This window comes from Lipotes vexillifer, unplaced genomic scaffold (assembly GCF_000442215.2).
Source record: "Lipotes vexillifer unplaced genomic scaffold, Lipotes_vexillifer_v1.1 scaffold240, whole genome shotgun sequence".
In the NCBI taxonomy this organism is placed as follows: Eukaryota; Metazoa; Chordata; class Mammalia; order Artiodactyla; family Lipotidae; genus Lipotes; species Lipotes vexillifer.
The window spans coordinates 74,448-88,276 of NW_006797481.1; the positions used below are offsets into that span (position 1 = coordinate 74,448).

General features: G+C 52.1%; 1 protein-coding gene across 1 annotated transcript in view; it reads right to left on the reverse strand.

Annotated features, from left to right (window-relative positions):
• The window catches only part of HTRA1 (HtrA serine peptidase 1), a 55,670-nt gene that overhangs the window by 1,983 nt on the left and 39,858 nt on the right, over window positions 1-13,829 (reverse strand). Inside the window, exons 4-8 of the mRNA XM_007469544.1 lie at window positions 4,930-5,124; window positions 3,869-3,901; window positions 2,398-2,512; window positions 1,746-1,803; window positions 242-337 (exon numbers count right to left, since the gene is read on the reverse strand). Of these exons, the coding sequence (XP_007469606.1) occupies window positions 242-337; window positions 1,746-1,803; window positions 2,398-2,512; window positions 3,869-3,901; window positions 4,930-5,124 (497 nt within the window). The remainder of the gene's footprint in view (window positions 1-241; window positions 338-1,745; window positions 1,804-2,397; window positions 2,513-3,868; window positions 3,902-4,929; window positions 5,125-13,829) is intronic.

Sequence of the window (13,829 nt, forward strand, 5' to 3'; positions counted from 1 at the left end):
ACTCTTTCCATCTGATACCCCTCCTCAAGAGGACTTTTGAAGATAGGAAGCAACCTTTGGCTGATGAGCCCTGAGCTGAAGCAGGTTGCAAGTCCTGACTGGCAGGGTCGACCAAGGACGTCCGACCGTTTTGTCAAGGATTCTCACAATCACCTGAGCTGATATGAAAAGAACAGCCCCCTGCCCCCTACCTTCAGGAAACACAAGGATATTAGGAAAAGGGAAAATAATTCTAACTCACGCTTCTGCGGGGGTATCAGGAATTACTTCGATAATATACGCTCCTGAAAGCACATCTGGGAAGTCTCGGTGGCGATCCTTCAGCTCTTTGGCTTTGCTGCTCAGGACCAAGAATACCTGTATCACTGTTAAGTAACAACGGGGCTCCTGCCCGGCTTCTCCTCCTTCCCTGATTCTAACGGAAAATTCCTCCAGGGATTTTGATTCTGCTTCAAACTGCCTATTTCCTAGAGTTACTGGATAACAGCAGGGGAAGTCTTTTATCATTATTATTATTAATTGACAGTAGCTACCACTTGAGGAGTCGGTACAATATAGCGGTCGGCCTGCCCCAGCTCTGCCGCTTCCTGACTGTGTGATCTTGGGCAGTTGCTTAACCTCTCTGTGCCTTAGTTTTCTCACCTGTAAAACAGGGATAACGACACACGCGGTTGTCGTGAGGACCCGATGAGACCGTCTAGGTCCAGCACCTGTGGCCCAGTGCCAAGCAAGTGATAAATAGTGGGCGGGGTCGCCGTGGTTAGTGACCACTGCCACCACCCATTCATCCAAGCTTTGATACGCATGAAATCACTCAGTCCTCACCACATACCAACATGCCTGCACAGTTATCCTCATTCCGGAGAGGAGGAAATTGAGGCACTCAGTGGTCAAGTCATCCCAAGGTCACAAACCAGGAAACAGTAGAGCTGCGACAAGAACCCAGGAAGCTGGACCCCAGGGCCCGCATTCCTTCCTCACGCCTTCATCTCTCAGAGCTCCCAAACAAGACCTGATGTGCATTTTAGTCTTGGCAAGCCAGCTGAGAAAGGTACCACCATTTATTACATGTGTCTAAACTATAGTCGTGTGTTCACAATTAATAGCTAATTAACTACAATAATTAATATATTAATATTTATATCCATATGCTCTGCTCCTTGCCAACTTTACCTACAAGAGTTTCAACCGAGCCCTTAGGTACCAGGACTCCTACGATTACACCAGATTTTTTCATCAAGGTTAAAATACCAGTATGTTATGAGTCTGGCAGCCACATACCACAACTTCCACCAGCTCGGGGAGAAAAACAAGCCCATCAGTCATGCCGGGCCTGACTGGCATTCCAGGAGCCTCAGGCCACAGGCGGCAGAGCTAAGGAAAGGCAGGGCGCTCTGGGGCTGAGGGAGGTGTTTGGGGCACTCCTGGAATGTGAGTTTCAACAGAGCAAGTGGTGAAAGGAAGGCATGGGGGAGTGACGAACACCCCGGCTCTTCAGCCCTGCCTTCCAAGAAGAATGGACTCTTCCAGAAAGAAGGGCCTGCTCAGAACCCAGAAACCAACATGAAGGATAAAACAAGAGGCCAAGGCTAACGGGCCTCCTCTCTTTCCTAATGTTACTTAACTTTAACCAGAAACTGAGCTGTCTTGAAGCAGAGTAAGGCTTCCCTTTTAGGGGTGCCAGTGAGAGTCTTCTGAAGTTCAGGTTTGTTTTAAATTTAAAACACAGACATTCTGTTACCCACCTGGATGTCAGTGACATCATTCGGATGCCAATATACTTCTTCTTGGTGATGGCTTTGCCTGGAAAGGACAACAGGTCAGCCCAGTTGGCGGCTGTGCCGGGTACACCACGAGCCATGGGGTTCAATCCCCCAGTTTGCTGTGTAGAGTCAGGACCATAGGGGGATGCGCTAGGCTTGTGGTTCAAATCCTGACTGGGATCCTACCTGCCTCTTCTCTCCCCCAGGTAGAAGGTAAACATCACACCTGCAAGGGACCCTGTTGAGCCTCAAACCCCCAGCCTGACTCGAGCAGAAGGTTCAATAAACATTTGTGGAATGAATGAGCTCCATGAATCTCAGTTTTCTCATCAGTAAGATGGGACTAATAATTCCCACCTGATCACGCAAAGGAATTAAATGACATAATGAATAATGAAGTGAAATGATGTACAGAAATCACCCAGGACCATGCCTGGCACATACCAGGTTGAACCATATGGCACATTCATGATCATAGGTTGAAAATAGTCCAACACCTATGACCTAATACCATGGGCTTAATAGCGTGTATTCCTTTCCCTTCTGACCTTCAGGGTGTCGTTTTCCCTGACCCAAGTCCCCGTGGGGCACCCCAGGCCTAAATCTCCCGAGGGCTGCCTGGGCCTTGCTCTACCTTTGGCTTGTCGGTCGTGGGATTCCGTTAGGAACTTTTTAATCTTATCAGATGGAATTGCAAAGGAGATACCAGCTGTCACTTTCAGCGTGTTAATTCCAATCACTTCACCATCCTGAAAAGCAAGATGGAAACAGCTTACTGAAGCCATGAAGGTTCACCTGAAGATATGCACCGGTAGAGAGTAGAGAATTTGCAAGAAAGGAACCTTGGAGCTTCTCCAGAGAAATGTGTGAGGTGGGGGGAGCTGGAGGGAGGGGGCTCCTGGGTCGTAGAGGGAGAGGCCTGACTTGGGCAGCGTAAGCCAATCTCAGCAACGGAAGAATCGACATCCACTCGACTCAGAGCTGAGTGATCACCACGCCGAAAGCACAGCAACAGACACAACAGACGGTTTCAAAATGCACATTTGCTCCTTTGGCATGGAATACGTTTCCAAAAGCCCCAGAGTCCTGCTTCCCCCATTTCCAGTGATCTTAAGATTCCTCTGCTGACGTCAGGGAGAAACAACCTTAGCGCTTAGGGCGGACGGACTTCATCATCAGGAAAACAAAGCCTCACCTCCGAGCTGACTCCGGGGCACTTGGGGGAGGCAGAGGGCTCACAATCGCAACTCACTGCCTCTGCTTGTCACAGACTAGCTTTAAATCATGGAGGAAGCCAGTCTATAGGGTGTGCTTCAATTCAAGATAAATTCACAGTTCAGTGAACGCCACACCATAGGAAACAATCCTGGTATAACAGTCTTGCCTCACACCATCCAACCATTATTCTGAACACTATTGTTAAAGGGTCGTTCAACTCGGACTTAGAACGGAAAACTGCCAGGAGAGTTTAAGTCACTTCTTGCACATTTCCCGTAGCGCTGAGAATTCAGTCCCCGACTCAGAGGGACCTCAAGAAGGCACTGCCATCCTGCGCTTTGCTAAACAAGGCCTCGAGTTCATCACCTGTAAACGAGCGTTGGGATGGGTGACCCTGAGCTGCACCCTGGCTCTGACTGTCTGATTCTAAGGCTTCCCTTTTTTGCTTAAATAAAATATAAACTTAGGTGACGTCTTTGTGAGCGGGGTAACTCCTCATTCCATCCTGGTCTTAGAGGAGGGCCTCTGGCCAAGACAAACCCTGTGGATGAGCCACGCCAGCTCCTTAGGCAGCACAGGGACAGGCCAGAACTGCTGACACCTTCAAAATAAAGACCCACTCCTTTAACCACTCCTGGATTGGACCTGAATTCCAATGCCTTTACTTGTAACTTTGAAACAAGCATGTCTGCTGGCATAGCAGTTCCAATCCAAACTCCATCATGCCTTACTCTTTCCAGAAAAGATAAAAAGAGTAATTTGCAAGGTACAGTACAGTCACAGATTTCACTTTAAAAGAATTAGATAATGTGTTTTGGCAAGTTCATGTCTGAAAAGAAACCAAAAGGAAAAAAAAGACATGTACATAGATTTTTAAAAGGCCTTACCAGGTTTACTAATGGGCCTCCGGAGTTTCCATACTGAAATTAAGCAAAAATTAAAAGGTTATGAGTTTATGTCATTACATGGTCCAATCTAGTTCTCTGCCTGGCAGGTCCCTGAGTGCAAGTTCTTGCCGGAGTTTTGTTCCTGTCTACCTAGTATTTTGCTGGGAAAAAAAGGACCTTAAACAATTTTCAGAAAGTTTTAGATGTGCCATAAAGGGGATATATATATATAGTTATAGATAGATAGGTAGATAGATGGATAGATTTTTTTTTTTTTTTGCCAACTACAAACTCCCAAAGGCCAACTACAAATTCTCAAAACACCCAACACATCTTCCTTGTCTTGGCAATAGTCTGGCTGCCCACTTGCTCCAGTATCACAGTATTTCAAACCTTCAAAACCACCCCCCCCCACATCTATGTGTCCCCTACTTTGCTGCTTGGCCTGGAAATCCACATGGTTTGCTCTACTTCCATTACTTCATGAAGATCACAAGAAAGTTTGGGAATAAAGCCTACCAGAGGCAGCGAGTGCACAAAACACCCTGTGTTTCTTATTTATTAGATAGATGTAGGGGAAAATGCTTTTTAGAAACGTTAATCCTATAGTGAAACAGCTGAAGTGGAAAAATGTGACTTAAAAAAGATTCCATTGATGAGATTGTGTGTGATAATCCTTGACCTCATTAGACATCGCGTGGGTCGGCCTGATGCACAGACCGCTCCCCGGCACAAGGCAACGCAAACTCCTCTCAGGGCTACAGAGCCTGTGCTGAGGTGAGCATCCCTCCTGCCATAAAGTTGAACAAGCAGCTCCAGCCAGGGGTGGCTGACCCTGGGGCACGGAGAGCTCCTCTGGGCTGCAAACTTTGGCAAATCTCAAGCTCCCGTCACAGGAGTCCCTGGAGATTGCCAACAGGCTGAGGACCAGCCCTCTGCCTCATCTGCTTTAGGGGATCCTTGAAAGCACCTTGAGGATCCTGACTCCGGTCCTGGTTCCTAAGCCCAGCCCAGCCCAGCTTTCCAAAAGCCCACCCGACCCTGCAGCGGAGAGGGCTCACGTTGATGATGGCATCTGTCTGGATGTAGTCCATGTCCGAGTTCCGGAGCCCCAGCTCTTTGCCGCCTCGCTGGGTGGTGCTGACAATCCCAGTGGTGACAGTGTTCTGAAGAGAAAACGGGCTTCCAATGGCAACCACAAACTCTCCGGGCCGCAGCTCCGAGGAGCGGCCAAGCAGTAGCACGGGCAGCTTTCCCTGGAAACACAAGGTTGGCGTTGCTGCATTTGGTCAAGTGAACGGAACGGATAAACGCACAGATGTCGTAGAATGCCAAGTAAGGGACACCGCTCGTACCCACCAGGCCTTGCAGGAAACCGAGGTCAGGCCTAGCATCCCTTCCCGGCTGAGGACTATCTTCCCTCCCACCCAAGATAATCAGTGCCTCCTTGTAAGCTGCTGCAAGTCAAGTGCGCACTGCCGCTGCCACACGCCAAGGAAGACGTGGGACGGATACTGGAGGCCAACTCAGGGTCTCAGCACATCTTGAAGCTATCAGCACAGACTTGCTCTGAAACCCGGAGGCCAGGAGACAGAGGGGGACGGGTTTAGGACTGGGTGCAAGCCTGACTGCAGCACTCTTAGAGAGCCACAGGGAAGAATCCAGAGCCCCCCCCACCCCCCCCACCACCACCACTTATCCACAGGCTCGTCCCTCCTGGGTTCTGAAGAATCAGGAGCTCTGTGGGCTTGCAGCTGCCCTGACTCCGTCCGGTGCATCTCTGTGCTAAGCACATGCAATCCCGGGGAGGGGCAGGGGTGGGACTGGGGGCAACAAGGCATCCAGGGCCCCAAGACGCCAAGACCCAAGAGGTGGGCTCTCTCCTTGCCTGGAAAGGTCTTGTATCAACCACCTCTGCCCCCGTCCCTGGTGGGCTGATTAACCCAACAAAGCCTGGTTGATCCCCAATGCCCTGTGAAGGCCAGGCAGAGTCAGGAGCTCCAAACTACTCTTCAAACCCAAACTGGACAAAATAAAGCCAGCTCTCGCCACTAGGGCTGAGAGCTGGGCTTCCGCCTGAGAGGGCTCTAAGCTCTCCTCTCTCCCTTCCCCCCTGGAGCCAGGCAAACCCCCGAGCTCCTTTCTCCTTTGTTCCCCGAGACAAAATGAGCAGCTGCTCTGAACAGTGTGGACCAGCCCAGAAAGCAAAGAGCTGGCCCAGGCCTAGTGCTAACTGCGAGGCAAGAGTCCTCATGTTCGTCCACCTTGAAAAAGAAGGAAAGAGGAGAGGAGGCTGGGAGGGTGCAGGGGGCGGAAACCAGAGGTTACTTAGCACTTCCTTCGCCAGGGATGAAGCAGACACCAGCTGATGAGGTGAGGAGATCACTGGGCCCATTTAACAGATGAAGACACTGAGACTCCAAGCAACTGGGTGACTTGAGACCGGCCAGGGATTTAAAAGTGCAACCCCGAACCCAGACTCTCATCCACCACAAAGTACTGAGTCACAAAGAACCCCCTCTGACCCCAAATAAGGAAGATGCTGGTCAGGAACAAGCTGGGTCAGAAAACTCAAGGAGGAAGAAGGGATATTGAAGAAGGGATACAAGACCTAAAACTTTAAGGGGCTGCATGAGAAGGGATGCCCCTCAGATCACAGGTACTGAGAAGCCTAGAAGAGCGCCCCAGTGAAGAGCACGGACCTGGGACCAGGCGGCCTGATTAGATCCTGGCTCAAGCTTACAGCCACTCTGGTCCTCAGTGTTCTCATCTGGAAAATGGGACTAACGCGGCACACTTATCTCATTGGTGTGTTGTCAGAATTAAGCGACTTGAGACCTGAATGGCTCTTTGAAGAGCACCTGGCTCAGTTAAGCACCACATAACGGACACGTAAGCATCAGATGTGTTGGTTATTGTTATTAGTATCAGGGTCTGTGCAGTCTCAATGGGGGAAACCCCACCAACGAAACTCCCACAAAGTAGCGCATGTCACCCAGCCCTCCACTAGGAGGAGGCTGGTGGCACAGGCTTGCCCTGACAGTGACACTTTGCCCTTGCGGTCGCCTGAGGCTGGCGTGTGTGGTACTGCTCTGGAGGGGGCAGCCTGCAGTCCCCACTCCCCGAGCTCATCCAGAAGCACGCCAATGAGCTCAGCGTGGCCTGTTTACCCTGGGCCCGCGCCAGCCGCCCCTGCCAGGAATGACTTCATCCAGTAGCCACAGCGGGTGGGTGGGCAGGAGTCAGGGCCAGTGATGAGCACTGACCACTGTGGGGAGGCCCGCCAGGGACACTAGCACTCCTTCAGGGCCCAGGGACTGCTTTCAGGGCTGGGCTTGGGGGGTGGGCAAGGGGACAGAGTGCCGAAGGCTCCTGGGCTGGGTTTGCCAGGCTGCCCGAGATTACAGTTGCTTTTCACCAGCTTCAAGGAAAGAGCTCAGGTTCAAACACAGAAAGGCGGGCCCAGCCCACATCAGCTCAGCCACAAGCCGAGAACCACATCAGAAAGTTACTGGGTAGGACTCACTGCGGAGGGTCTTAATTAGCATTTGCTCACTGCCCGCCCCTGTTCCTTCACCTCCAACCCCTAGGAAGGGGGCCAAACCCAGGCCCCTGCATCTCAGGGGGTTGAGAAGGCAGAGGGGCCCAAAGACACTGCTCCCTGGAACTCCCCTCTTCCAAGTCTGAGCTCAGGCCCAGGGGATGGGAAAAGCAGGCACGTGCTCTTGGGGAGCAGAAGCTGTGAGGACGGAGGGGAGAGACCCCCCCGCCCCAGGAGGGAAGGAGAGCACCCAGGGCCTGCCACTCGGCTGGCTGCACTCACTGGGGAGGAACAGGCCTGTGGCCAGTAACGGGGCCCAGAGAAGCCTGTGGATGAGCTTGGGTCCAGCGCAGTGAAGTCACCACACTGTAGTGACCATGCAGGCTTGGACAAGTGGACACCAGGGATAGGAGCCCAGAGTCTCCCCGAGAACCAATCCTCACTTCAACACAAGGGGAAGAAATTCGGATCACAAGTGGTCATTTAGCCTAACCTGCACCGACGGCAACACCAAGTATCACCTTGTTGAAGTTTTAATTCACTCAAACATCTCCTAGATTCTAAAGGACAATCATGAGACAGAAATAAGCAAGTGGACATGTATCAAGGGGGATCCTTAGACTATGAAGCTTGGACTGATGCGAAAGGAATGACACAGGTGACATTTTACCTCCCAGGTGACAAAGCACTTTCATGACCCCCTTGGCAGTTAGGGCATGTTTCCTCCCATCTTAAAGATATGGAAACTGAGGCTCAGAGAGGGAGTGACTCCTCACAGCTCACGAGCAGCCTGGCTAAACGAGAGAACAGGTCTCCCACCTCCCAGACCTTCACTACTTGTAGGTGTTAACGTGAATTCTCACTGTAGGCAGAAATCTTTGCAAGAGGGTGACGTGGGGCAGAGACGTGTACCAGGCCAGATTTACAGCCCTTCATGAGGTCAAAATGCCTTTTGGGGGCCATTTGGCTCCCGTTTCCCGCAGGTGCCAGCGGGCCGCACAGGCATCAGGCTCTCCAGCCTGCTCCAGATCCAAGTGGGGCTCATTCTCAGCCTCCCTCCTCACCTTGGGCCTGTCTGCTTGGCGCAACTATACCTCTGCTGGCCAAATTCCTATTCGGCAACTGAGCGTTTTATTCCACAGCTGTCTAGACACACACTCCACGGGGGGACTTGGTGGGAGATGAAAAGCAGATATGGCTGGAAGCGCCAAGGCACGCCTCGGCCTTGACCTGCGGATGGGAAACCCTGGGGCCACCCGTTCCTGGTTTAACCCCGCGCTGCTGTCCGCAGGCTGGTTCCCAAGCCTCCCACATCAAAGCCGGCTCCAGGCTCCCTGCGGCAGACACTCTGTCTGAGCCTCCCTGTGAAGCGGCCCAGCCACAGGCCATCTTGGAGATGCCTGACCCTCTCCTAACAGCCCACATCTCAGCATCTCACAGGAGCCTCACGACACGCCTACGAAGTAAAGGCACAGACATCCATCCTCCACTTGGCAGCCGGGAGGAGCAGAGTCGGAAGGAGGAAGACTGGGGTGTGAGGCTCCTGTTCCTTGTCTCCAGATCCTCCAATCACTGGCGGGGAGGGAGGGTGAAATGCAAGTCGGGTACACAGCAAAGCCAGGATGGGGAGACTGAACGTGGCAAAAGCTCAACCCTGAGGCTCCGGATCAGAGCGGAGCAGAAGCCCTCGGGTCCCACCAGGAGAGCGTGTAGCTCACGTTGTCCCAATCCCTCCAGGACGAGGGGCAGCCCAAAGTGAGTCCATCACACTGCCCGTTCTCAAGGTCATGCTCTTGTTCACGAGAGGGAGGAACCTGGGAGGCCAGTGGGAAAGAGGGGACGTCCGCGTTGAAAGGCACAGCATCCTCGGTTTGCAAGTGACTCACTTGTGCTACATGCCGGCCTCACAGCAGAGTCAACAAGAGGGGCTGGAAGGGAACACGGACCCCGAGAACAACTGGGTCGTCGGCCATGCCAGCCAGGTCGATGGAGACAGCCCAGACGAGGGTGTCAAGAGTCCTGCGTGTGGACTCCATGTCCGAGTTAAATCACTAACTACGAGCCGTAGGCAGGATACTAATGGCGTGATAGATTTACTGCTAAAACCTGGAAGAGGTTGGTGAGTAGCATGATTAAAGAAGGCTCTTACCGTTCGTTTAGATGCCAACAAACAAACAGACAACAACCAGCAGGCCTGGCATCACCACTCCCACAAAACGCTGCCTACGTGAAAGAGAACTTTCTCAACAAGCATTCACTGAGGACGGGCCTGGCACAAGGAACGTGAAAGATCAACGAAACCCACCCGTGCCCTCCAGGCTTACTGTCTGATGGTGGGGGGAAACACACAAGCCGGCAGAACACACAGCAGTAAAAAGAGATACAATCCATCTCCCTCCCCAAGGGCAGCTCAGCCTAGAATCTTCCATAAAGGCTAAATATAGATCAACACTAAAAATGATTTGGGTGCATCAATTAGGGTTTGGGTTTTTTTTTTTTTTTTTCAGCTGCAAGTAACAAACAACCCAATGCAAAATGGAGTAAACATCCACGGGCTCAAGGGCGTGATGGCAGAGGGCTGATCACTTCAAAGGCTCAAGGACAACGTCAGTCAAGAAGCTCCTGCCTTCCTTCCATCTGATCAACGGCAGCCTGGGCTCGTGGTCACAGGAGGGCCACCGTCATTCCAGGCCTGACATAAAGATGTAGCAACGCCCACTGGAAGTAATAGACTCTTTTCTCCCTTGTGTGTCTCTTCAGAAGAGCTAAGAATCCGGAAGGGCCCAGCACATTCTTCCTCGTGGGTCATCAGCCACTGCCTGGTCATAAGGTTATCCTCCACCACCCTTAGGTGGGGGGGATCGTAGCCCTGGTGACTGCCTTAGCCTCTCAGGATTTGCCTGAGTTAGGAATGGAGGTGGTCAGGAGTGGACCTAAAACAAACTCAGGGCTGTGCCAGCAGGGAGGAGGAGGGCTGCGTGCTGGGCCACCATCAGAGTCCCCCGAAGCTTAGGAAAAAATGGTTCCTTTTACAGTGGTGATGCTAATACGTGTCTGGAAACGTCTGTAGGCGTATATTTCTTCATGCAGGTTTCTTTTTTTGGCGGAGGGGAGAAAGAGGAGAAGTCCGCTTCAAAGGAAAGCAATGGCCACACATTTCCAGGGCAGTCAGCGTGAAATACAAGTGGTCCGAGCAGAGCCTCATCAGTGTAGACAAACCTCCCTCTTATTCGCATGCCCTACACGCCTTGTGCTCTGTCCCATGAGCAGATGGGACGGGCGTAGTGCCCATTCCGCTCACCAGGGGACCGACGGTCCTGCAGCTGGTGGTGGTGGTACCGAGAGCCCAGGTGTTCTCACCAGTGCTCACCGCCCAGATGCTCAGGGTGCACAGCCAGCCACCAACAAAGAGCCTCTCTGTGCCAGACCTTGCCACGGGGCAGGGGCAGGAGACGGGAGCAGACAGGACACACAACAGGGCCAGGGAGCTGAAGGAAAGCAGAGCAGAGGCCAGCCCGAGGAAGCCAAGGTCACACGTCCTCAGGGTGAGGGCCCAGGCCACGGTGGTACCCTCAGACGAGCCCGTGAAGCAGGCAGTGCCACACAGCAGGGCACTGTGTGGCCTGGGCTCCCCCTGAAGGGGCATCACAACTGCTGATTCCCACAGAGAAGAAAAGGCCTGTGCTGAGTAAGGGCCCTGGCTGATGACTTGCTATGGGCTTATCCTCCAGCATCCACAAAGTGTGGTGCAGAGTGAAGACACAGACAAAACACACACACAGCACCACCACAGCCTCCACGCAGACTGGGAGCACACAGTCCCAGGGAGCAGGGCATCCATATTAACTCACTCTGACCTTGGGCCACTTGACAGACTTCTCTGGGTCTCAGTTTTATCACTTCTAAAATAAGGGAGTCGAGCCTGGTGATGTCCAAAGTCATCCCAGCTCTGACAATTAGGGATCTTTCCAGAAGACCTGGTAGATTTCAAAAAAAAAAAAAAAAAAAAACCTATTAGCAGACAATGGTTGAATTGGTGAGATCAAAACAAGCACCAGACGTACTTCCCTGGTGGCACGGTGGTTAAGAATCCGCCTGCCAATGCAGGAGACACGGGTTCGAGCCCTGGTCTGGGAAGATCCCACATGCCGCAAAGCAACTAAGCCCACGTGCCACAACTACTGAGCCTGAGCTCTAGAGCCCGCGAGCCACAGCTACTGAAGCCCAACACGCCACAACAACTGAAGCCCGTGCGCCTAGAGCCCGTGCTCCGCAACAAAGAGAAGCCACCGCAATGAGAAGCCCGCGCACCGCATCGAAGAGCAGCGCCTGCTCGCCGCAACTAGAGAAAGCCCGTGCGTAGCAACGAAGACCCAACATAGCCCCAAATAAATAAATTTATTTATTCTTAAAAAAAGAAAAAAAACAAGCACCAGAGTCCTTAATAAATCTCTTTTCATACAACTTCGCAAAGAGGTCAGATGATCCCTGCAAACTCTTACAGCCGCAACAGGAAAGGGGATTCCTGGAATTCTCCAGATGCTGGCTCAGCCAGAAATCATCTAGAGCCGACCTAAAAACAATGATCCATCAACATTTCAGCTTCTGGCCACCCTGGGTTTGGCCTAAAAGCCCTTGAGTGCTCCTCTCGTTGCAACCTCATCCTCTAAAGCTTGGAGCGAAGAGCAATAAAACGAACAAATGAAACTAAAAGAAAAGTTGGCAACTTTCTTTTAACCTCATGAGGCAAGTCAACTACTTCTGTCTCTTCCTTGCAAAGTATAAACTGCTCCTGTTACAAAAATATTTTTGTTGCTGAATCTGCAGAAGTCACTGTATCCACCAGCTGCCCAGCACACCGTTTTCAAGAGGCTAGGGCTTGCAGGCTGGTGTTGTGTGTTGGATGAAGTTTGCTTCAAAGGTTAATGTTGCAGCAACTGGCTGAAACTCAACTAAGTGATTCAATGTGTCTTCTGGAAACGGTTATGCTAACCTTGCATTTTCTGTAAAAAAATATGCAGTGGAGGAAAAGAGCACAGTCTCCCGTGCGCGACCCCCATACACAGCAAGAAGCGGTGCCATTGAACTTGCGTGCTTCCTAAGGAACAGCAAACTAGACCACAGAGTTCAGGGGGATGTTAGCAGCTCAGACTTGCCTGAGACACAGGGATCCCGCCTGGGGAAGGAGGGAAGTGAGCCCACGAGGGGCTGAGGGACAGGGAAATGTGAGCAGATGGGTGGACCCAGATGAACCACAGATCTGCTACATAATTTGCAGGGCCCAGGACAAAATAAACATGGAGACCCCTTGTTCATAAAGTGCATAAAAAGTGCCATTAAAGGTACTAAAATATAAAGCTTTTTTCTTTCTTCTATATTCTCTCTCTCTCTTCATCTGTCCCGATGTTTTTATTTGCTGTTCAGTGTCATGCTCCCTGGGGCACAGAGATTTTCATGGGGTGAGTGCAGACCCAGGAGACTCAGACTCAGTGCTCTGCTCACCAGCTACTGGACAGACCCATGCACTGTTCTCGAGCAGGGACAGGGTAGTAGAGCCAGGCCTCTCCCCATCCCAAGAGCTCACTGCCCCAACCCACAGAGGATGGACCACCCCCAAGGGCACTGCAACTTCCTTCGACACCAGGATGCACTAGGTACCCGGATGGGGTGGAAAAGGCTTAGCCCTGCCTCGCTGCCGGCAGAATGACCTGTGGCATCATCCACCCGCTGCCCAAGATGCTGTGGGGTGTATGTACCCCATGCCTGTACTCCCTGGGGGAAGGAGGGTGGCAGTGATTGCTGTGCGGGGTCAGAGGTCCCAGGGGCCAGAGGAGCAGGGAAGCCAAGAACCCATCCTGGGGAGGTAGGAAGGCAACGGGAAAAGGAACAGTACGGAGGCCAAGACTCTAAGCCCCAGCACATACTCCGCTGTCTCATCAGACTTCACTTACAAAGCACAAATTCAAAGATAAAATTAAAACAAAGACCTCAGAGCATTAAACCCTCAAGCAAGGTTCCGTTCTGAGCATAGGGTCTGTAAGGGCACAGGTCACATGCCCATAAAGCAGCTGTGCCGGGGGAGGAGGAGGTGAACCAAGACTGAGATGCTTGGCATTCAGATTAGAGAGTGTAGAGGTTATCAGTGACGACAAGGTCAAGCGTACAACCAAGGGAGGGCGGCTGCAGTGCGCAGGTGAGCCGAGAGGCCAGGCCAGGAAGGATCTGCTATCTGCTACACAGCACCGAGATCACGACACGCGCTCAACTCGGAAGGACGGTGTAATCAAGTTACCCTCATGCGTTTCCCCAGATTGACATATTACAGTTGCTATACAGGGAGGGTAGGAGGGGAAGAGGTGGGGCGAGTTGGGGGATGTTCAAGTGGGACAGACAAGAGAAGTAGGGGAGATGGAGGGAAAG